Source organism: Tasmannia lanceolata, unplaced genomic scaffold, assembly GCF_043159265.1.
Source record: "Tasmannia lanceolata isolate RefF3 unplaced genomic scaffold, GAP_Taslan_0.1 ptg000024l, whole genome shotgun sequence".
Lineage (NCBI taxonomy): Eukaryota > Viridiplantae > Streptophyta > Magnoliopsida > Canellales > Winteraceae > Tasmannia > Tasmannia lanceolata.
This window is the reverse complement of record NW_027518701.1, coordinates 1,399,139-1,424,794: the sequence shown is the minus strand read 5'-3', so window position 1 is coordinate 1,424,794 and position 25,656 is coordinate 1,399,139. Positions and strand designations below refer to the sequence as shown.

The following is a 25,656-nucleotide window of genomic DNA, read 5'->3' as shown; positions in this document are numbered from 1 at the left end:
CTATAGTTAAACCGTTCATTTGCTGCTCTCACGAGAGTTGGGTTTACCCATAATTAGCAAAATTTCATTTAAAACGGCATTTTTTTAAATGCATTTTGTAGGTTTACAGTCTAATACTTGTTTAAAACTTTACAGCAAAATAAAAGATTTAAAACAAGTTTTTTTATGACATAGGGTATCCTCACCCCCGTTTAGGGCAGGACTAATCCCTACGGTTGCACGCAATCACCTGTGTAAACAGTTGAAACAAGTTTAAAACATATTAAATGCATTTTTTTGGCCAACTTTCTAATTTTACTCTTGCTTTATTTTGTAAATGACAAAATGTTAAACGTACTAACCGTGTTTTTTCGTATTTTCGTTTATTTGACCGCTTTTTACTACTTTTTAACTGATACCATATTAAAGTTGAAATTTTCCCATCTTTTTTTTTTTTTTTGGTCGTACACTTTATTGACAATGGTCCTGCCTCAAAAATTCTTTTACATATGATGATCCAGACCTTCTGGTACATTTGGTACAAAATAGATGGCTTAGATAGTTCAATATCGTACAAAAAACTCAAAATAGGTGATGCCCATTATACTTTTTACGAGTGTAAATGTATTTCCACAAAAGTAAATGTAAGCCCAATGGTTCAACACTTGGCAATCTTCTATCTTGTTTTGATGATTCCAAACACGAGGGATTTAGTTATTCTAAGTGTGTTTGATGTTTAAGTTGTAGATTTATGTAAGGTTCAGAGTCAAGAAACTTCGAACAAGGCCTTGAGCCAATTTGAAGGTCAAGGAAGCCAAAAAGTCAAGAAGATCCAAGAAGAAGAAGACTTGGAGTGAGGAAGAAGAGCCGAGTGAAGATCAAGTCAAATTCAAGTCTTTAGATTGTATGAAGTCCAATCCCATCACCTAAATCCATCAGAGGCATCAAAGAGGGCTCAAAGAGACCATAATTGAGTTAAACCATTAAAGGAAATCATGTGGACCAAAGTCCATTTTGAAAGAACAATGGAAAAATATGAAATAGGCAAAAATCAGGGTTCCCTTGGCCGACCAATCGGTGAAATTTTGGAAGCAAAATAAAAAATCCAGTAAATGCCCAGTGGTTGACTGGCCCGCCGTAGTCAACTGCGCCCCATATACGGGATTTTTTATTTTCTCCAGTGGTCGTTAGAGAAACTAGCCATTAAAGAGCCGTCCCAGGGGCAAACGGCTAGTTTTGGGTTCTTTGCCAATAAATGGCTCATCTAACCTTTTAACTAAAAATAATACACTCCATAACACGTTTGGAACATCATTTGAGTGAAAAGTCACCTTTTGTGCCTCTCCTGGAGATTTATGTGAGGATTGGATTCTAGGCTCAATATGTATATTCTTTTGTGAGATTACTTTATGTTTTTGCCTTTGAAGAAGGCTTTCTTTCTTTTATTCGTCTATTTGGCATGTGTTGAGAGACAGCCATCTCCGTCGCCAAGTGTTGGGATACGCAGAGCCTTCTCTGTCGGCAAGTGGTGATGCGCAGAGCCATCTTGAATTATTACATTGGTTTGCTCTTCACCGATAAGAAGATCGGGTTTTAGTCAAGCCACCATTGATTTTGGTGCGGGTGGATGTAGGACCAGGGTTTTGGACCGACCCACTATAAGATCTCGGTGCACTCTTTACAACCACTATAAGATCTCGAAGCACTCTTTACTTCCTCTCTTTACTTTTATTTGTGCATTAAATTTTATCTTGCTTGTTTTTATTGTTAAATTTGTTTTTGACTCAATTTCTTAATAATTCTTTTAGATGGGCAAAAATTTTATAAACCCAATTCACACCCGCGTCTTTTGGGTTGCCACCAGATGGGCCTCACAAAAGTTATTTTCAGTAGACAACTTATGAATTAAAGACAGCTATCACACCTCTTACCTGAAGGCGCGACAGGCGTCGTATGTCTGCAAAGTGGAACCTTAAAAGCACGCAAGGCTTTCATGCTCAAACATTTCTTACAATTCTTGTAAACCATCCAAATTAAATAGGAGCATTATTCATAGCAACTAAGTATTTCCACAAATAAATAAGCTAAACTGTCAAAAGCTACCACTCTCCAATCCCAACAGAAAATTTAAACTATTCCAGTTCTTTCAATTGTTTAAAACCAATAATTACTCATATATCTAAAATAAAATAATAAATCCAGATAACTAAAACCTCCCATGGCTAATCTAAGTAGGAACTCTCCCTGGTCCCTCGCAAGATCAAGATTAAAAAATAATAGAAAAACACGAGCGGTCTCGAAAGGCCAATAAGTAATATAACAAATCCCTAGTTGCGTCTATGCATGCCAAGAATAAAAGGCTAAAACAGGTTATCAAGCAAGGCATGATTAGAAATGACTAGACATGTATTCAAAAATTCTCATTTTACATCAAAACTGACAAACCAAAACAGAATTAGACATTACAATATACAAAATTGATAATCTCACGATTATATGTCGTAGATCTCGTATCACAGAATCAACTGCTTTTAACCTGGTAGCACGAGGACACCGAAGGACCACAAAACAAAATTTGTTATTGCGCCGACAACACGGATCGAAATCGATTTCTCGGAGTACAAGTCGACAGGGCCAACGTATTGCTTTCCATTGGCAGGATCAGAAGGCCAATGTATTTCTTCCCATTGGAAGGATCAAATCATAGCTACCATGAGATAGATACCACATAAAAGTTGAACAAAATATCTTTCCTAGTCATGGTCACAAAACATATACAGGACTTATCACGATAAAAGTGTCACAAAACATGTGCTAAACCTTATCGAAATAGCATACCAATTCGTAAAATGAGTTATTACAAGTGTATGAAATTCTTTTAAAACCTATCATAATAACATGTCCAAGTTTTTAAAAGATATCATAATTTTAAAATAATTCTAAATCTTTTACGCAAAACATCCTGGCACAAATATTTTGAAATCTATATACAAAGCATGATAACACAAGTAATTAAAATCTTTCAAATGAGGCATGCTAGATCATAGTTCACCAAATAGCAGGATATTGTGCAAGGATCGATGTGAATCTCAAAGGTTTAATGAAACTCACAATGTACTTAGCTCGAGCAAATATCACAAGTTACAAATCCACAATGTGTGGTTTTGGGGCCATAAAACACTGAAAAAGTGCCATATTACTTACCTCAAATGTAAATCTCCAATCCCTCGGAACTTGAAATCCAGTCATCTAATATCCAAAATTTGCCTAGAAATCATAAATATATCTTAACATGCACATATAGGGTGGTTTGGGTGCATGAAGCATGCCCTAGAGGCATCGTCGAAAGAAATCCAGAAGTTGACGAAGCGCACTGGACGGTCAACCGACCATCAGTCGACAAGCCCTAGATGGTCGTCCGTCTCAGTCCACAGTCGATCGTGCTCAGGCGGCGGTCGACCGTTCTGGCTGAAGATCATCCGAACAAGCCTTCTCTGATTTTTCTCACATTTGCGCAGCTTACGGATTAATACTAGTTTGCCTAACTTTAAAAACTCGCATCTCCCAAACCGCTTGATGAAATTGAGCAAGGCGGGCCTCTTTGGAACCCTTGTGATGAGAGAATTCTAAAGAGTCCATTTAGTCACCGGAAACTTGTTAGACGGAGGTCGGCGTCAAAGACAAGAGCAAACTTCTACTTAATTCCAAAATGAGTGGACGTGTGGTAAGGATGTCAGATCATAGATCTAGACCGTTGATCTCCGATTAAAGAGTTTGATGCAATCAGATCCATCAATTAGGGGATCTACAACCGAGATCTAATCAAGATCATATACACTTCCGACACTTGGCGAGGTCGGACATTACATTCTATGTCGAGCATCCCTTGTTGACCTCATGGGTTATCTTATGACCCAATACTACCCTAAAAGTGCTCCCTAGCCAAAACCACCGTTAGGTAGACCAAAGCTATAGAGCGGGCCCATAGACCAATATTATCCCTCAGTTTAAGGACTTATAAAGGGTTCTGTCAAGGTATAATAGCCTTATCCTTATTCCTTATCCACATGCTATCCCAGTATGATCCTGTTCAGACCGTGAACCATTCATTGTACCCATTCTGCCTACTTAGGGTCTACTATTTGAGTGTTTGAGATTAGCCTCCCCGGTTCATGTATGGAGGCAAGGTCTGATGCTGGTTATGTACATAAAGAGATGTCCAGTCTCAACTGCAACCATAAACTTTTGAGGTCTGCAAAGATCTAGAATATCATATGTCCTCGCCTCTTAGAATCTATGAATTCATGGGCATGATATTCCTATGATGCTGTCTAAGGAAAAACATGTGTCGATGTGGAAAAGCACGTACCACATTTCGTTGGTGTACCCATTAACTCTTATGAAATTCATTGATTTAATCTTATGCATTACACCATGACTGGCTTTTAGGGGCATATAGTCTAATAGAGGTCCCATCGGGGATGCTAAAAAATGGTGTTTGTTCTAAAACCGTTCTGTGCAGTCGGTCAGTGTACCTGTTGGTTGGAGTGGACGTGTGTGAGTGTGGTGAATGCGCGGGTTGCGAGGCTCCTAGGAGGTAGATCGAAATTCAATTCGACGGGTTGATGACCAAAATTCTTCCGCCTCTTGGGATTGGATTTCAAGTGATTGAGAAGATGAGGGGAACGTCACTTCTTCATTGAGCTCTACTGACTTTACACATATGGAAAGGGAAAGGACTTTTTCCAATTTGATGCGACACCAAATATGGGGATGTCAACATACGCGAAATGTAAATGACACGTTGACCCACGCATAATGTGAATGACTCGCAAGGAACATCGATGGGCACAAAATGCAAAACACGCAGTCAACGCACGCAAAATGCAAACGACTCACATGGAACATCGATGGGCGCAGAACAAAAATGGTGTCGTCAATGGACGCAAAATGCAAACATCTCTTAAGGATCAAGAGACTGTTTGATTAACTAATTAGCAAAACAATACAGACAAACACCAGGGTGAGGGATAGTGAATTAAAGAGAAAGACTCACCTTAGAAGATGAATTCATTGCTTCCTTAATTCGTAACGAACGATCTACAAATAGGAAAAGTAAATGACAATACAAAAAAGTGAACGATAAAAGATAAAAGCTAAGACATGTTTTGATTTGGATTTGTCACCTCTTTATCAAAGACATACGCCTCTTTTTATAGTTGTCCCTGGGTAATCGTTCCTCATTACCCCAAGTTCTAAATGAGGGAACTTCTAATAATTGTCCACTTTTTCCACCTTTCGCGTGTGTTCCCTTGTTCTCAACTGCCTACTACTCCACCTTCTACCAAGTGATAATTGGCATGTAACTCACTTGACCTTGTCTAACTAGGTCATCATTCGGTGATTCAACCTATCATAGATGACTTTGCATTCAAAAATGGGTGTAAACTAAATCAGTGAAACCATTTTTGTAGGGGTGTGGTAAATCGACAAAATCTATTTTACAGGGGCTGTTGCTCTGGAGGTACTTGTGCTCACAGAGACGCGCCGAAAAGATGATCGGAGTTGGACTCCAGGGAATTATCCGATGCTCAAGTTAGATAGGGCAACAATACAAACTGAGGTGAGCTTGGAAGAGAAAGAGAAAAGTGATCGTGACTTGCGTACCTTGAAGTTGGTTCCCCTTTTAAAGACGGGAGTCTTAGCATTGAAGGAATGTTGCCTTTTAAGGACTCATTGCCTGGTTGGACGGGTTTAGGAATGTCACTTTGGAAGTTTTCCCGCTGAGACAACTATTATTTCTAGGGTTTTTGAAAATGCAACAAAATTATCCTTTTGACCCTAACTCCCTTTAGGTCTCCCATGTGTTTTCACCTCATTAGGTGGCGAAATTTACCCCCAATAAGATGCAAAACCCAATTAACAGCTGTTTTTAAGTAGGGGTTAGATAGACGGTTTCGATCAATCAAAGATGGGTCCCACCTATGAAGATAAGAACCCAAATAAATTCCTCCGGGAACAGTCCCTTTCTACCTCAAAGAACTTCAAAATTTCCATGGTTTTCTTCTCTCTCTTTACCCGGAAATGGCAGAGATCATTGATTTCGAGAAATTTCCGATCAAAAGCGGCCTTGGATGCCCTAACTAGGGTTTCGGAAGAGAAAATCCCCAATCTCATCATCTACAATTATCCCTCTTTTACTGGAGCATTTTCAGCGCTTTTTGCCCATCTCTATCATTCTCATCTCAATCTCCCCTTTCTCATCTTACCCTACTCTTCCGTAGAGCCTCTTAGGTATTCAAAACTCTCTCTCTCTCTCTCTCTACCCATTTTCAGTTTTTTTTTAATACAACCACACATCATATAAAATCTCCTTTTTTTCTTGGTTTTTTTTTTTTTTTTTTTTTTTAAAGTTTTTGTATGTATTATTATTATTATTTTTTTGAATATCTTGGTTCTATTTCCTTTTAGGGTGGAAGATTTGAATGTGGAAGGTCTTGAAACATGTTATCTTCTGGATTTTATGGGGCAGAAAGGATTCGCAGTTGAGCTTTCGCGATTGATTCAACGGTAATAACTTGGCTAAGCATTTTAATTTTCGTATTTCCTTTTTCCCACTTTCTTTGTTTTGTAAATAGGATTTGTAATTGTTTCAATATGATTCTTCATCTTTTTTAGATGCATTTAGTTGTATCTCTCTCTCTTTTTTTTTCTTTAGTATTTCTTGTTTTTGTTATATGCATTAAGTAATATGAGGAATGATGCATCTTGTATGGTTCACTAGTATGGTCTGGTCCATAGTTTCAAAACTCCTCCACGTCATCGTGGGCTCCCCCGAGTCGACCCCCTTTTACCTTGCCTCACGTCAACCGAGTACTTAGTAGCATCAACTGAGTAATCGACTGTGTCATGCCAAGTTGACTAGGATTTGCTTTGGCCACGTTTTGACTTGCATCTGCATTTTGAAATAGTGTGGTCATTGATCTATGCAATCCAGCTAGTTTAGTTGAATATTCCAGTGTTTCAAAATGCAGATGCGGGTCAAAACACGGCCGGAGAAAATCCTAGTCAACTCAGCATGATGTGGTCGGGTACTCGGTTGATGCGGCTGAGTACTCGATTTATGCGGTCATAACTCTGGAGAGTCAATTGAGTTTTTGTTGACTTTGTATGGCAAAACACCGAATGCGGTCAAGGCAAAAGGGAGTCGACTGGGGGGAGTCTAGGATGATGTGGGAGAGTTTGAAACTATCTACTTTGTAATTTTTCTTTAGTATTTCTATATTTGTAATTTTTCATACTGATTGTAGTAGAGTTGAATCCCCTAAATTGCAATTCTCATTTCATGCAATTAATCTGGTAGGGGTTGGACAAACCCCAGATTGCATACCAAAAAAGGAAAACAAAAACGGTGGGGGCCTGACATGTGCACTAGGATGGGAGTTGTATCATACTATGAAGCAACACATTTCATGGGGATAAATCTCCTCATGTCATATATATGTAGATTGATACCGATACATACGACATTGATTTGTTGTATTGTTGCTTAAATTGATAATTTGTCTCACGTTCTCTTCATCGATTCTTAGGGTTATAGTCTTTGATCACCGTAAGTCAACACATGTGAAGATTCCCCCGGTGGAACACCGCCCAGAAAACCTAATCCTACATATCAATCTTGAGAAGGGTAGCGCTTCTGCCGTATATGATTATTTCTCAAATAAACTTGCTGAGACGAAATCACCGGAGGTAATTGGAAATAATTGTATTTTTTAATTGTCTCTAAAATTGTAGGATTTAATGTTGTCCATGTTTTTATGTTATGATTTTTAGTATAATAATGTGTTTGGTGGATTCTTTCCTTGCATCAAGAAGGGGGCGTTTGCAGGGTTGGTAAACCATGCCAGTATGGATCGTTTAAAAACAGTCCTCAAATACATTGAAGATTCCGATCTTTGTCGATGGGTCCTACCTGACATCAAAGCTTTTAATATTGGACTCAAAGAAGAGCGCCCGAAGTTGAATTGCATTACAAATCCATATCTATTTGAACAGGTTTGTTGATCTGAATCTGTGCGTATCTGTAGGAGTTGTCATTTACAGTCAATTGTTAATGTTACCACTGGAATGGTTAGCTCCAAAACATGAAGTGTAGAGTTAGCTTGTGAGTACTGTTCTTGTATTGTATTCTTTTCTGTTGATAATTCAAGACCTATTCAGATAGCATTAATGGAATTGGGTTTATGTTTTTATTTTCCGGAAGGCTAGCCTAGGCATTTACTATTCTATCCTTGTTGTTGTGAATTATCATTTTATATTTGACTGTGGATATTTTATTTTTTCAAAGTTATGGAATCTTAAACTAGATAATGCATCATACTATTTTATAATGCTTTTCTTCCCTTGTGGCCTCTTTGCCGAATTCCATCTCATGGTTGTGGTCTACTTCTTTATCATCACTCCTAAACTTTAGGTCTCTCTTCTGCTTTCTCTTATTTTCTCTCTGTGAATTCCATTGCATGATTGTGTTCTAGTTTTTCTTCATCAGTGCTCCTAATATTTTGGTCTCTATTTTCTGAACTTTCAACTATTGTTGTTAGGCTATAAGAGTTTTTTGTGTGGGCAAGATCTACGGGAGCTAGCGTATGGTGATAATGAGGCACTAGAATGATAATATTGAAGTACTGTGAAAAAATGCTATTAAGATGCTTCTCGTTCATATAATCCAGCCATTTTGTTAGGGAAGATAAATTGGAAGTTGAAGGCAATGTTACAGTCACAACTTGTTAGAATGAGGATAGAAGGAAATCATGGATATAAAAAGTGAGAACTAGAGACCTGCTTTGTGAGGTGATACTTGTCTTTACAATGATGATTGCAAGGGCACACTGTAGGGATGGCGCCATATGGCTCACCTTCATCATGTTTCAATTGAAGTTCTAGTTGTTCATGTGTATATCATGAAGAGTGCTGCATCATTATGGTCGTTTCATGCTTAGAAATGGTAGACGATATGAAAAAAATGGATTGCCAACTTGCTATATATGGACTGCCAAATCTGTGTCATCAAGTTAATGGGAGTAGGAAATATTGGTGGTGAAAAGGTTCCCATGACGGATTATACATATTCGCAAAAACTCTTAAACGAAAACTAAAAGAGATGTGGCTCCAGTTCCTCTAGAAATGCTAAGATATTTGGTGCAAGAAAAAGGTATCTTAGCATTTTTGAGACCTCACAAAAAGGAAAAATTCCTTTTCTTAGAAACTATACAAGATTCATTACCATAAGTGGATAGAGGTAGCCCCACCATTTACTAGTTCATTTAGTAATTTGAATACATGTTCTATTGAGAGTCTGAGATACGTTTGTAATGTGCTATCCCCTTTCCGAGTTGGCATATAGTTACCTTTGTGGAAAAATATAAATGGTATCGACAAAATAGTGACAACAAACAATGATCCATATCATTATAACTTTCTAAGGTTCATAACATGATGAGTGATCTAAACCATTCAGAAGTTGGGGACCGGCATAGATTAGTCCGTGCCTCAAAAATCTTTTCCATAGGATGATCTTGTCTAATCTATCGAGGTTTCTATGCTGTGCCATCCATTTTAAACCTCCATAGATCGGAGGGTTAGGATCTTCCTATGGTGAATTTTTTTTTGGGGCATTGCCTATCTATGTTGGAGTCCAACTTGTGATTGGTTTATATCACGCCCAATGATGTGGGCCCCTCTATTTTTTACCTACAGGCTACAGACTACAGTTGCATGTCCGCGAGTTCAATATATAAAAACCCATGTATATATGTCTTTTTATTTCATCAGATTTACTCCTCTTATTCAATGTCTGATTATTCCCTCTTTGACTTGGGTTAACTGTCCTTGTCAGCAGTTGCTAGAAATCAGTGCTGCTGATTTAATTGCCAGGGGAAATTCATATATTTGCTCCCGCAAAGATGCTGCAAATAAGTTACTGGAAAAAGCTTTCAAAATTCGGTTGGGCAAAGGATTTTACGGGGAGTGTCTGGTAATGTTCAGTCTAAGAATTTTATTCCTCCATCTGCAGAACTTAGAATGACCACGCACCTATAACCTTCATTGAAATTTTAGTTTTTTAGTTCCATTGACTGATTATTGTTGGTTGCCTACTTTCATGTTTGCTTCTATCTCTGGCTTGTTGTAAGATGATCCATTTGCTCATCTTCTATCCAATCTTATACTCTGTGCAAGATGATTTCTGGTGTATGTATATTTGTAATGCTATGCTTCAAGTAACTTACTGAAGCTTATTTAAACGTACAACATTTTGGCATGTAAATTTTGTAACGACCCGATTTCCATGACCGGATCACTACAAGCACATACCTGTCAAAATACTCATAATTTTTTTTTAAAAATAAGATAACCAACAACCACGACAAAAATCTTATTTCAAATTAAATTAGTCTACCATAACAAGAGGTCCTTAGGCGATATGATCTACCGTAATAAGTCCACGCGGAGTCGGCCGTGTCGGCAAGGGCAACAAGCTAGTGGGAGCTGGAGTGCCCTGGGTTTAAATGAAATTGTTATGATAAGAATGTGGTAGATCTATAATTGTTCCTATTGTTATTGAATTTTTCTCTTTCAGTTATAAGTACATTGTTCACTTTAAAATGATTTTTCTATTCAGTTGTAGAAGATTCAGTTGTAAAACATTATTCTGAAAAATTATAACTGTCTTATTTATTATATATGGATCTTGATTTGTTGTTTTAAATTGAACTCTCATACTGGTTTAGTTTCTATCATCCTGCTGACCCTATTTTTCTCCCCAGGACTAGAGAACGCTAACGAGAGTGCGTTTGCGCACGAGAATGTCTAGAAGATAGGATGGTGGGAGCAAATAAGCTGAGAAGACGATACTTTTCGTCGATGTTTCGGTTTTAATTTAGATGGCCTAGTTGGACTTTATTTGGTAGAATAAATTATTGAAATGTTTATGTTATTGTAAGGAAACATTTTGGAAATGGAATAAGAGCGATGATTGTTTAAACAAAAAATAATTTTATGAGTATTTTGACAGGTGTTTGCTTGTAGCGATCCGGTCACATGAATCGGGTCGTTACAGTTGTGGTATCAGAGCCCAGATTTACGGAGAACTTGGTGCTTGTGGGTTGCGTCATTAAGTAGGATTAAATAGCTAATAGGTGACATATGATGTGTCACACTTCTAGAGTCATCCGAAAATTTTGAACGAGACGAGAAAACTACCCTAGAAACTTTAGTAAGTGAACAATAAGTAGAGACTTAGTAATACCATAAAATTTCAATAATGAAATAAAGAGATTAAATTCTAACCCATAGTTTTCTTCTCATTCCAAGTTCTTGTATTCTATAGATGTATCCCAGAAGAAGGAGAACTGGCAGGACTGGCAACACTAACCAAGCCCCTGCACCCGATAATAATAATCAAGGCCCAGCCCTGGTTCAAGATCAAAATGGTTTGCAAATGCTTGCGACGATCCTGCGGTAGAATCAGGCGGCTAACCAGGCAGCTCTGCAAACCATAGCAGCCAGTCTCGGGGCTCGTCAGGAGCCGAGAAATCATGAGGATGCCACCCAAGTGCATAGGTAGTTCAGGGACTACCATCCCTCTGAGTTTAATGGAGAAGGAGAACCCTTAGCAGCTGACCATTGGCTAGTAGAAATGGAGAGGATCTTCGCGGTGATGAATTGCACCGACACTCAGAGGATCCGCCTTGCATCATTCCAACTAAAGGACGATGCAGGTATTTGGTGGCAAACAATAGAAGAAAATTACCCAACGGTTAGGAACGAAACTTGGGCTCAGTTCAAAGCGCTTCAACAATCAGTTTTTCCCTTCGCACGTCAAGGATCAATTAGCCGGCCAGTTTGCAGAACTTAAGCAAGGAACGTTGACGGTGGCTCGATATAGGGTCAAGTTCAGGGCTTTGTCGTGCTATGCCCCGGGTTATGCAGCAACAGAAAAAGATAAGGTTAGGAAGTTTGTAAACGGCCTTCGCCCTTCCATCAGGGCGAGTATTATTAATCTTGGATCACAGCCGTTGGCCGAGGCATGTGGGAAGGCACAAGTGGCAGAAGACTGCGAAAAATCTATGCAAGTAGTTAGATCTCAGTCGATCGCTTGCAGAAGTCAACAACCTCCACCCAAGAAGCCGAGAACAGATGGTGGTCCACCATCCAAGACCTTGTGTCCCCATTGTGGAAAGATCCACGCTGGGCAGTGCTGGAGAACCATGGCAGTATTTTTTAACTGCGGGGACCCTAATCACAGGAGGAGGGATTGTCCTAAGGCACCAACTTATATTCAGCACCACCCACCTTCGCCACAACAACAACCTGCGCAGCAACTCCAAGGAAGACGAAATCAGTACCGCCCTCTGGCCCAAGATATGAACGCATCGCCGGGAACTAAGAGGCGTTTGTTCGCCCTAGTCAACAATGACACTGAGGTACAGGATGGGGCCACAGAAGGTCAGAAATTTACTTATATATATTTTTGAATTATTATCCTTGTTACAATCTAAAGCTATATTTAGTTTAGAATTTTCGTTAGAAGCCTGGATTATGGAAAAAATGATCATAAGAGTAGAATGTCTACATAAATTAGAAGGTTAGTAAAGTTTACGTGGCAGCGCATGGTACGTCAGAATTTTGGGATCAGTAAGAGCGTACGATCTATAGAGTTAAGGAACTTAGAGGTAATCTTTATCAATATCGGAAGGAAGGGTTAAAACTTTTACGCCTAAGACCACCTGAAAAGGAAAATTTTGAAGATAACTCGAGGGAGTCGAAAGTTTAGATGGATTTCACAAGGAATCGATTTTAATCATAATTAGGATTCGCAAAGTAAAAAGGGATGATCATAAATCTGTCATGCATTGGGATGATAATTACTAAGGTACCAAGAGGTGTCATCGTACTATAAAGAAAACTTTGACGATTTATTTCTACATGATATACTACAAAGAAATTTTTGATGATTGCTTTCTACGTGTTTTTAAGATATTTGATGATGATATATGAGTATGCTATGAAATTTGAAGATGATGAGACATAAACACATCGAGATTTTTATCAACAAAAATATTTTGAGTTATGAAGATTTTTCCTACAAATGGTGATATTTTTGAAATAGTATGTTGCGACCTACGAGGAAATGTATGTTGAAGCCAAGGCTATGAGATACGCAGAGAGATCATGAGTTAGAAGAAATGGCAAGAGGAGGAACCCCTGCTCCTATCGAACAAGAAATCATCAACATATCATCTTACTCAATCGGCGATCAGACGCCCCCCTATTCAGAAGATGAGGTCACCAGCAAACGTCGCAGATTGTCAGTCTTCGGTAATGTACTGGACGTATATGAGGATGACGATTACGACAGTGGCAGTAATTGAAAGGTAGGTAGTTAATTTTAATTCCATCTTAACTGATAGTTCACTGCGTTACTTGGGATGAGAAAGAGCGGGATTTCGGGGACGAAATTCAATTAAGGGGGGTAGAATGTAACGACCACTTTTTGACCCTTTCTCTCAATTCCTTAAATTTTGAATTTTAGACTATTAGATCGTATATTGAGGATCGAGATCATCGATCCACTTTAGACCAACCCTTGATCTCGAAATAAGATCTCTTATTCATCCTTGATCTACTTAGATCAATCGATCTGGAGATCAATGGCTATTGTTAATCTATTCTATATTTATTTCGCTAGCTTGGGGATTAAGTTTTCCGCGGAATAAGAAATCATTTGAAACATATTAAATAAGAAAGTAAGTCATATTAGGGGAAAGCTACCTTCATTAAATGAAAATCCAGTAAAATATAAAGAAAGGAGGAGATAAATAAGATAGGTTGGAGATTTGATCTCCACTTTTGAGGGAGATCTTGCACACCTCTTTTGGTGGGATAGATTGATTCACTTAAAATTCAAATTCCCTAATTAGTAGCAAATTACTTTGTGGAAAAGATCTTGTAGTTATAAGATTTGGCGACTTACCTTTATTGCTAAACTCTTTTGGTGGGATAGATTGATTCACTTAAAATTCAAATCTCCTAATTAGTAGCAAATTACTTTATGGAAAAGATCTTGTAGTTATAAGATTAGGCAACTTACCTTTATTGCTAAACTCTTTTGGTGGGATAAATTGATTCACTTAAACTTCAAATCCCCTAATTAGTAGTAAATTACTTTATGGAAAAGATTTTGTAGTTATAAGATTAGGCAACTTACCTTTATTGCTAAACTCTTTTGGTGGGATAGATTGATTCACTTAAAATTCAAATTCCCTAATTAGTAGCAAATTACTTTATGGAAAAGATCTTGTAGTTATAAGATTTGGCAACTTACCTTTATTGCTAAACAAAAAGCAAGGAATATAGGTAATTTCCCCATATCATGCACAAAAAAAGAAAAAGAAACCCACACCCCACTCTTGCTTCCTTTATATATTGCCTGTATTTGTCTTTGCCTTAGTCTCCTTGCACACAATAACAGTAGGAAGAAAAGAAGAGAAGAAAGAAAAAGGGAGAAGAAAGAGAAGTCCTGTAGATCCTTAAGAGAAGAATTCACTTTCTTGTACTTTTCGTGACTAAATAAGTAAGTACCCTTATTACCTTCCTTGTCTTATTGTGTTTTCTCTTGGTCCCAAAATGGATCAGATTTAACGATGTAATGAGTAGTTTTCCTTGGTCCCGAAACGGACCAGATTTAACACTGCTTTTGTGTGTTATTCTTGGTCCCAAAATGGACCAAATTAAGCGTTGTTTTGTATGTTGTTCTCAGTCCCAAAACGGGACAGCGACTTAATGTTTTCGCGTATGTATTTTCCGTCCCAAAACGGGGCAGCAACTTAATGTTTTTGCATATGTATTTTCCGTCCCAAAACAGGACAGCAACTTAATGTTTTAACGGGACAGCAACTTAATGTTTTCGCGTATGTATTTTCCGTTCCAAAACGGGACAACAACTTAATGTTTTCGCATATGTATTTTCCGTCCCAAAACGGGACAACAACTTAATGTTTTCGCATATGTATTTTCCGTCCCAAAACGGGACAACAACTTAATGTTTTCGCGTATGTGTTTTCCGTCCCAAAGCAGGACAACAACATAATGATTTGTAGTGTGTGTTTTGTAACCCAAAAACGGGACAGCAATAAGGTATTTGCTGTGTATATTTTTCGGCCCAAAAACAGGGCAGCGATAGTCTTTCATGACTGTATTTCTATGCCCAAAATGGGACAGTAGTATAGTGTCTCAGTATGCGTGTTTTTACGCCCAAAACTGGGCAGCAATATGATGTTTTGATGTACGAGTTTTATGCCCTTAAACAGGGCAGCTATTAGTGTTTTTGAGTGTGACGGTATGCTTGAACAAGGCAGCAATATGGTGTAATTAAGAGTATGCGTGAGTCCCACTACGGGACAAGATCAAGATTAATTATTGTAAAAATTTTTAGCAACTTGAACGTAGTCTAAACTGCCATTCTCTGCACTCAACTATGTGATTTCAAGATCGTTGCACGATACTCTCTAACAGGAGCCATCTCATCCTACTGCCTTCGTAAGATTAAGGCAGGTGATAGGTAACTTTGCTCGTTTGACTTTCAATTCATGTAACAAGAATGGTGAAGTATCTTCATTTTTATTGTTTTCTAAGTTATTCTATGGTAAATGAAATTTTGTCACATATATTACATGTTGGAAATGGAATCTGATTTCTAATAAAGAATTATCAGTTTAATTGTATTTGTCAATCACATGGAATAACTGGGAAGCAGTATGGAAATATAAGAAATATCCAAAGAGGAAATGGTAAAGGGTGATAGGAAACCTTGAGTTATCCCCGTAATTAAAGGTATACAACTTGGGAGAACCGCGCAACTCCTAGTTGATGTCGGAATCCTACGGAGACCAAGAGTCCCTAGGCGATATGATCTACCGTAATAAGTCCATGCGGAGTCGGCCGTGTCGGCAAGGGCAACAAGCTAGTGGGAGCTGGAGTGCCCTGGGTTTAAATGAAATTGTTATAATAAGACTGTGGTAGATTTATAATTGTTCCTATTGTTATTGAATTTTTCTCTTTCAGTTAGTAGTACATTGTTCACTTTAAAATGATTTTTCTATTTAGTTGTAAAACATTATTCTGAAAAATTATAACTGTTTTATTTATTATATATGGATCTTGATCTGTTGTTTTAAATTGAACTCTCATACTGGTTTAGTTTCTATCATCATGCTGACCCTATGTTTCTCCCCAGGACTAGAGAACGCTAACGAGAGTGCGTTTGCGCACGAGAATGTCTAGAAGATAGGATGGTGGGAGCGAATAAGCTGAGAAGACGATACTTTTCGTCGATGTCTCGGTTTTAATTTAGATGGCCTAGTTGGACTTTATTTGGTAGAATAAATTATTGAACTGTTTATGTTATTGTAAGGAAACATTTTGGAAATGGAATAAGAGCGATGGTTGTTTAAACAAAAAAATAATTTTATGAGTTTTTTGACAGGTGTTTGCTTGTAGCGATCCGGTCACGGGACCTGTGGGTTAGCGACCCGATTCCCGTGACCGGATCGCTACAAGCAAACACCTGTCAACATACTTATAATTTATTTTTATTTTTTTTAAAGCATGAACATTAAATAGCTCTTATTCCATTTCCAAAATGTTTCCTTACAATAACATAAACATTTCAATAATTTATTCAACCAAATAAAGTCCAACTAGGCAATCTAAATTAAAACCGAGACATCGACGAAAAGTATCGTCTTCTCAGCTTATTCGCTCCCACCATCCTATCTTCTATACATCCTCGTGCGCAAACTCACTCTCGTTAGCGTTCTTTAGTCTTGGGGAGAAAAATAGGGTCAGCAGGATGATAGAAACTGAACCAGTATAAGAATTCAATTTAAAACAACATATCAAGATCCATATATTATAGATAAGACAATTGTAATTTTCCAAAATAATGGTTTACCAAAATCTTCTGCAACTGAATAGAAAAATCATTTAGGGTGAACAAATGTACTAATAACTGAAAGAGAATAATTCAATAAAAATATGAACAATTATAATCTGCTACATTCTTATCATATCAATTTCATTTAAACCCAAGGGCACTCCAGCTCCCACTAGCTTGTTGCCCTTGCCGACACGGCCGACTCCGCGTGGACTTATTACGGTAGATCATATTGCCTATGGACTCTTGGTCTCCGTAAGATTCTGACATCAACTAGGAGTTGCGCGGTTCTCCCAAGTTGTATACTTTTATTTACGGGGATAACTCAATGGTTTCCCATCACCCTTTCCCATTTCCTCTTTGGATATTTCTTATGTTTCCATACGACTTCCAAAAAATACAATTAAACTGATAATTCTTTATTAGAAATCAGATTCCATTTCCAACATGTAATATAAGAGACAAAATTTCATTTATCATAGAATAACTTAGAAAACTATAAAAATTTAAATACTTCACCATTCTTGTTGCATGAATTGAAAGCCATAAGAGTAAAGTTAGCTATCACCTGCCTTAATCTTACGAATGCGATAGGCTGAGATGGCTCCTGTTAGAGAGTGGAGTGCAACGATCCTGAAGTCACATAGTTGAGTGTAGAGAATAGCAGTTTAGCCTAGGTTCAAGTTGTCAAAAATTTTGTACACTACTTAATCTTGATCCTGTCCCGTAGTGGGACTCACACATGCTCTTAATTACACCATATTGCTGCCTTGTTCGAGCATACAATAACACTCACCACAACACTAATAGCTGCCCTGTTTTAAGGGTATAAAACTCGACATCAAGACATCATATTGCTGCCCAGTTTTGGGCGTAAAAACACCCATACATAATACACCAACTGCTGCCCTGTTTTGGGGCACAAGACATGCACTAAAAATTCACTATGTTGTTGTCCAGTTTTTGGGCATAAAATACATACTTACACGACTAATGGCTGCCCCCTTTTGGGGCATAAGAACGCACATACAGACAGTGCTTTCGCTGTCCAATTTAAGAATGTAAAAATACACACACAAACTGACCCAAGTGCTGTCTAGATTTAAGAGATTAATATCACATAGAACTGACCCAAGTGCTGTCCCAGCTTGAGATGAATCAAAAGTTCAAAACACTATGTGTGTGTGTGTGTGTGTGTGTGTGTGTGTGTGTGTATGTGTGTGGTGGCATGGTATTAGAGATGGAAAACTTACACTAAATCATTTAGTGTACAAAACTGATGAGATTTTAAAATACACTCTAAGATCATTTAAAAGATATATGTTTAGACACAAGATTCATTTTAAACATTTTTGTAACTAGGACGGTTAAGATGAGAAATTGTGTACGAAAGTAAATAAATGTACTTATATGAATATACTTTGTGAGAATAAGAATTTGTCCCAAAAAGAAAATCATTTTGTAAATCTATGCTTAATTAAATATATTTATCTAAATCTGCATGTGATCAGAATATGAATGATTACACTATATATCATGTATGAAATTGGTTTTGTGATGAAAAACATGAATAACCACATATTTAGTACGCATATGATACGTCTGTGAATGAAAGTATAAATGAATAAATTTCATTTAGGTATGCGCATAATCTGCCTGTGAATAAACTATGAATGATTACACTTATTTATCAGGTGCGAAATCATTTATGAGAAAATTAAAAGAGAACCATCCACTCCACCTGAAACCAACTCTTGGAAATTCATTGGGATATGCGAAATAAAAATCATTTTATCGGATTTATATATGTATATATGTAAATATACGGAATTGCTGAAATATAACCCTCATCCACACATATGTGTAATAAGGAAGCATTTATGTAATTTAAGTTCATAGAACTGTTGAGGAACGGCTCATGAAATAAAGATCGTTTTATTGTTGTATATACCATTAGTACTGCTTAGACAAAAATATACATGTGAGAGGTTGTTCTTATGAACTATAGGTACATATGTCTGTTAAAATCAAGGCCTACATAAAATAAAAATTCTAGTAGTATTTCTATATGGAGATACTTTTTTTGGAGATAAAAGAATCATTTTATTTAACATATGACCTGGAACTATTTGAATAAAATTCATGTATCCAAAATTACTCCACTTAAAATGGTTCATAGATAGATAACCAAATAGAATCATTTTATTTATGTAATCAGGCCTAATAGAATATACATCCGCAGTACAACTATATATATAATAAATTCGGAATACAACCGCTACCATCCTCTCATTTATTTTATGTACATAAATCTGACGGAAATCGATTTTATTTATCTATTTACTTGGATTGGTTTGACTTCATTCCTATGTAACAATATCACTTTACTTATTACTTCAGCAAGAACTGAAAATCAGAAGACTTTAAGATTTTTAGAGAAAATCAACTACTAACCTGAAGAGTGTACTATTCCCAAAGGTGAAAGATGATTGACAAAGCCTCGAACTAGCCTTTCTTCTCCCCTCTTTTCTATTTTTTTTTCTCAACTCTCTCTCTCACTTGGGCATCCAGAAATTTGGACGTGGGAGAGAGCCTAAGTTTCTTATATTCTTCTCTTATTTCTTGTAGTTTTGGTTGCTTTCCTAAATTTGAATTGCAGGATCCCTTGAATCTTTCAACTAATCTATTCAATATAGTTACTTAACCTTTAAGTAACTCAATTACATCCTTGATTTCCCAATGGACCACAAAATATAGACAATATATAAAAGAGAACGAAGGAGATATGGCAGTTGCTCACAATCAAATCCCTTGATTTCCCAATGGACCACAAAATATAGGCAATATATAAAAGAGTATGGGTTTTTTTTTTTGGGAACATGAGTTGGGCGTCCCACTATTGTTGGGATTTGATTGCTCATATTCCAAAATCACAAGATCTTATCTTTTAAGAAATCTGCTATAATTGAGAGATTTTGAATTTCACATAAGCAAATCTACCATACCAAAAGAGGCGTACAAGATTCCTTTCAAAGTGGATATCAAATCTCCAAAAAGAAAAAGAATTTTTCCCTTCCCAACATTCGTAACTTATTTATCATACAATCATTGTTACTTACCCTAATTATATATATATATATATATATATATATATATAATTAGTAGTTTTGCAATGCTATTACTAATTAAAAGCAAAGTATACAAATTCAATGGATTATTGAAAAGATTTTAGGTGGACCCACACCATATGCATGTTTTCCCATACAAGGGAAAACGTGGGTTTCTTCCCATAACTTATCTTATTTTATTTTTTTGACTTTCCACGTTATAAGTGATATTTTTCGTGGAAATTATTTTTACAGCAAGACTTATTTTCTTCTCTCATTTAGGAAATTTAGTTATAACCTTCAATAGCCCTAGATTCTAAGATCTATGGATCAAAGCAAATTAAAGGGAAAAGAGTGATTAATACTAAGATCAAGGGTTGATCATTGATGGATCGTTGATCCCCACCCTTGAAAATAGATTCACTGATCTAATGGCCTAAATCTTAAAGTTTTGAAAGAAGAAGATAATCACAGTTATTACAATCTACCCCCCTTAATTGAATTTCGTCCCCGAAATTCCGCTCTTTCTTATCCCAAGTAACGCAGTGAACTATCAGTTAAGATGGCATTAAAATTAATTATCTACCTTTCAGTTACTGTCACTGTCGTAATTGTCATCCTCGTATACGTCCAGTACATTATCGAAGACTGACAATCTGCAACGTTTGCTGGTGACCCCATCTTCTGAATATGGGGGCGTCTGATCGCCGATTGAGTAAGATGATATGTTGATGATTTCTTGTTCGATAGGAACAGGTTCCTCCTCAGGATCTTCTTCTGGATCATCCTCTTCAGGTTCCCCTCCTGCTGGTTCCTCTTCTTCTAGCTCTTCTTCTTCAGGTTCCCCTCTTGTTGGTTCTTCTTCTTGTGGCTCTTCCTCTTCAGGTTTTTGTACTTCTGGTTCTTCCTCGGAGTCAGAGGAAATTTCAATAGGTTCCATTTCATTAGCTGCAATCATTTCTCTCCTTGCAATTTTTTCTAACTCATGATCCCTCTGCCTATCCCATAGCCTTGGCTTCAACATACATTTTCTGGTAGTCAGCTTTGTATGTGCCATCCTGAAATTTCAAAATTTTATGACAAGATTGTCAGAGGTCGCAACATACCATCTCTAAAATATCACCATTCGTAAGGAAAAATCTTTATAATTCAAAATATCTTTGTTGATAAAATCTCGATGTATTATGTTCTCATCATCTTCAAATTTCATAACATACTCATATATCATCATCAAAAATTTTATAGACACGTAGAAAGCAATCATCAAGTTTTCTTTGTAGCATATCATGTAGAAATAAATCGTCAAAGTTTTCTTTATAGTGCGATGATACTTCTAGGTACCTTAGTAATTATCATCCCAATGCATGAGAGATTTATGATCATCCATTTTTACTTTGCGAGTCCTAATTATGATTAAAATTGATTCCTTGTGAAATCCATCTAAACTTTTGACTCCCTCGAGTTATCCTCAAAATTTTCCTTTTCAGGTGATCTTAGGCATAAAAGTTTTCACCCTTCCTTCTGATATTGATAAAAATTTTACCTCTAAGTTCCTTAGCTCCATAGATCATACGCTCTTACTGATTCAAAATTCTGACGTACTATGCACTGCTTCGTAAACGTTACTAACTTTCTAATTTAGGTAGACATTCTACCCTAATGATCCCTTTTTCCCATAATCCAGGCTTTTAACGGAAATTCTAAACTAAATATAGCTTTAGATTGTAACAAGGATAATAATTCAAAAAGATATATAAGTAAATTTTTGACCTTCTGTCGCCCCATCCTGTACCTCAGTGTCATTGTTGACTAGGACGAAGAAACACCTCTCAGTTCCCGGCGGTGTGTTCTTATCTTGGGCCAGAGGACGGTACTGATTTCCTCTTCCTTGGTGTTGCTGCGCTGGTTGTTGTTGTGGCGGAGGTGGGCGGTTCTGAATATAAGTTGGTGCCTTAGGGCAGTCCCTCCTCCTGTGATTAGGGTCTCCGCAGTTAAAACATACTGCCATGGTCCTCCGGCACTGCCCAGCGTGGATCTTTCCACAGTGGGGGCACAAGGTCTTTGAAGGTGGACCACCATCTGTTCTCGGCTTCTTGGGTGGAGGTTGTTGACTTCTGCTAGCAATCGACTGAGATCTAACTACTTGCATAGATTTTTCGCAGTCGTCTGCCACCTCTGCCTTCTCACATGCCTCGGCCAACGTCCGTGATCCAAGATTAATAATACTCGCCCTGATGGAAGGGCGAAGGTCGTTAATAAATTTTCGGACTCTATCAGATTCAGTGGCTGCGTAGCCGGGTGCAAAGCGTGAAAGTTCTCTAAATTTGGCTCCATACTGAGCCACGAACAAGACTCCCTGTTTTAGATCAGCGAATTGTCCCGCCAAATGATCCTTGATGCGCGTAGGAAAGAACTGTTCGTTGAAATGGGATTTGAACTGTCCCCAAGTCCCAGACATGATCGCGGGATATTTCTGGACTACATTCCTCCACCATACACCCGCCTCTCCCTTCAACAGGAAGGAGGCAAGGCGTATCCTTTGCACGTCGGTGCACTCCATTACAGTAACGATCCCTTCTATTTCTGTAAGCCAATGGTCTGCAGTTAAGGGATCGCCTGTCCCATTGAACTCGGATGGTTGGTAATCTCGGAACCGACGGTGCACCTGCGAGGCATTGTCACGGGGTCTCGGCTCCTGACGAGTCCCAAGGCTGGCTGCAATAGCCTGAAGAGCAGCTTGATTAGCCTCTTGATTTGTCCTGAGGATTTCAGCCAGTAATTGCAGACCGTCTTGATTATGAGCTGGAGTTGGGCTCTGAGTATTGTTGTTAGGTGCAGGAGCTTGATTAGCATTGCCAGTTCTCTTCCTTCTTGGATACATCTATAAATATAAAAACAACTTGGAATGAGAAGAAAACTATGGGTTAGAATTTAATCGCTTTATTTCTCAACTAAAATTTCGAGGTACCATGAAGTCTCTAATTATGTGCTTACTTACTAAAGTTTTTAGAGTAGTTCTCCTATGTCGTTCGAATTTTCGGTTGACCTTAAAGGTGTGACATATCATATGTCACCTATTAGCTATCTAACCCAAATTAACGACTCAACCCACAAGCACCAGGTTCTCCGTAAACCCGGGCTTTGATCCTGGGAATCGGGTCGTTACAAATTTCATCTAGTAAGGCTCTGTGTGATCTGTGGTCTGTGTTATATGGCTCAAAGGAGCATCCTTGTAAGCCTTGAGATGCACAATTTAAAATTTTATTGTTTTTAAGAAGCCTTTTAAGCTCAATGTGATTCCATGTCGAAGATATAGCAAATGGGAAAAGAAACCAGATATATAGAGCTATGTTTGGAGTGGGCAATTCCAATTGTAGAGTGAAATTGGTGCTATTCCATACTTGGCGCTATTCCAAGTGTACATTAAAAACCCAATTGAAGGAAATAAATGGACGATTTTGTGCTATTCCAATTGTAGAGTAAAAATCCAATGGCTAAGGGGCCAGTATTGATCTGACCCAAACCGATTCGGGTGAAAGATGCATAGTCCTAACCCAACCCCCAACAGAACTGACCCAATACAATACCATAACATAAGCTGACCATAAACAAAGTAATGATGTGTTAAATATAAATAGGCCACACATTATTCCAAAATATTTCAATAAAAGCTTGCATGTAGCATTGCTTGTTAAAGATTCAAATGCTAAGAGTAAAGTAAAAGAAACAAGCCAGAAGTTTAGAGGGATATGTGCTAATTTTAAGAAGAATGTTTCAACATCGCCCACCCACTTCCTCTCGAATTTCCCATCAATTCAGATCATGTTATTGTTGGTGAGATTTGATCATAGAATTATAGAACTAGATGATTACGTTAAGAAGGCCGGATGATGTTGGGAAATGAATATCTCAGCAGTCACCACATGCATCACCACCTACTATTCTCTTCTTCACCTTCATCATTTCCCCCTTTTCTTCTTCCCTCCTCTTTCATCTCCTTGCTCTTTCTTCTCCCCTCTTTCTTTCTATCGAATCTGTGTAGTTTGAGGGCATTTTAGTTGTTTGAAAGTTATCACTCGACATCTCATCAAGTGCGGCATTTCTGTAAAAATTAATGGGGGCAATCACAGCTTGTGTTATATTATGTATGTATGTACATTTATAGGGAAATGCCAATCATCTCCCTTTTTCTTGATAACCAGACCACTCTTCATTTTACTCTTTTCTAATTGGCTATTAAAGTCTGTTGCAATTCCCAAAAGGATACCAACAACCCATGAATAAGCGTTTGTTAAAGTGATGAGTGCTATTATCAAAACAAGGGAGTGCATATATCATCCTATCTAAATAGAAAATATTTGGGTATGCTTCGGTTGATGGTTTTAGCATTTTTAGATCAACCCAATTGGATTTTTTTCGGGCAGTGGAAAGCTGAACCAGACCCAACCCAATGGGTTGACATGTCTGACCAAAGCCGTTTTGTTACTTGCACCTGAGCTCCCTCCTACTAGAGGGCCTATGATGACTTCATTGAAGAAAAAGATAGATGATCCCACATCCAAAGCCCACTATCTTCCTCAAACGCATCCAAGGCCCTCTATCTTCCTCAAACCCCGATACATGCATCTCTTCCAAAGACACAAGTGACTTTAGTAAGTTAATGCATTTTGCAGTCACTTCCCTAAGGGCGTGTTCAGAACTTCTTTTGGAAAGGAAAGGAATTTATGCCCAAGATCCACCAAGAAAGCAAAATCATGGCGCTTGGTCGATGCAGGACGGCTGGTAGGGAATATGATGTGGATTCCTGCTCCAAGATAAAAAGATCCCATTGAAGCGCGAGAGAATGCTAAACGTTTGGTAATTTCTCCTCCGACCAAGATAAAAAATCTCATTGAAGTGGCTAATGCCATGCGTATTGTATGAATATCTGGTGGCACAAATTGCATATTATCTTCGAAGAAGGAAACCCTTTCGTTCTTATTTATTGGTGATAAAAGCAAATTCCTGTTAACTTGTTTTGGTTCTTCTGTCCCAGATATTGAATGAAAGAGCTATTTTGAATGCCACTGTAATTTTGAAAATGTACATGTAAAATGCCCCTCAAAAGTAAGTAAATGTCTAAATTATATAAAATACAGTTAATACTGATGTGGCACAATTTTTTTTTGAATGGCATGATGTGGCACAAGCTATTATCGTGAAAATTGGTGAATACAACCAACTATCATTAAGAATTTCATCTTTGGACCAAAAACAAGCAAGTGCAAAACGTATGATTATTAGTGGTAAGTGTTAAACCCTACATTGAAGATGAATGTGAGAGAAGAGAGAAGAGTTTAGACGGAGAAGTGAATGAGAGAATTCGTCAATCACACACAATATATGTGCGCGCGCGTGTGCGTGCGCGAATACATAGAAAAGACATAAATACCCCTAGAAGGGGTTGCACACATATACAACCATTCTCAACACTCCCGCTCAAGTTGGAGTATGTATATCATACATTCCCAGCTTGTTACATAAATCGCTCAATCTAGCCTTGTTCAACGGTTTTGTAAACATGCCCGCTATTTG

The 25,656-nt window shown here is 37.7% G+C and overlaps 1 protein-coding gene across 5 annotated transcripts in view; it reads left to right on the top strand.

Moving 5' to 3' along the window:
• Nucleotides 1–6,016: 6,016 nt before the first annotated feature.
• LOC143857204 (uncharacterized) overlaps nt 6,017–25,656 on the top strand; it is a 41,771-nt gene continuing 22,131 nt past the window's right edge. For 3 of the 5 annotated variants that reach the window (XM_077367601.1, XM_077367600.1, XM_077367603.1), the window contains exons 1-5: nt 6,017–6,273; nt 6,451–6,549; nt 7,572–7,731; nt 7,855–8,037; nt 9,881–10,015. In XM_077367601.1, coding sequence (XP_077223716.1) covers nt 6,035–6,273; nt 6,451–6,549; nt 7,572–7,731; nt 7,855–8,037; nt 9,881–10,015 — 816 coding nt within the window. In that variant the 5' untranslated portion in view covers nt 6,017–6,034. The remainder of the gene's footprint in view (nt 6,274–6,450; nt 6,550–7,571; nt 7,732–7,854; nt 8,038–9,880; nt 10,016–25,656) is intronic. The other 2 variants (XM_077367602.1, XM_077367604.1) reach the window with 1 other exon arrangement.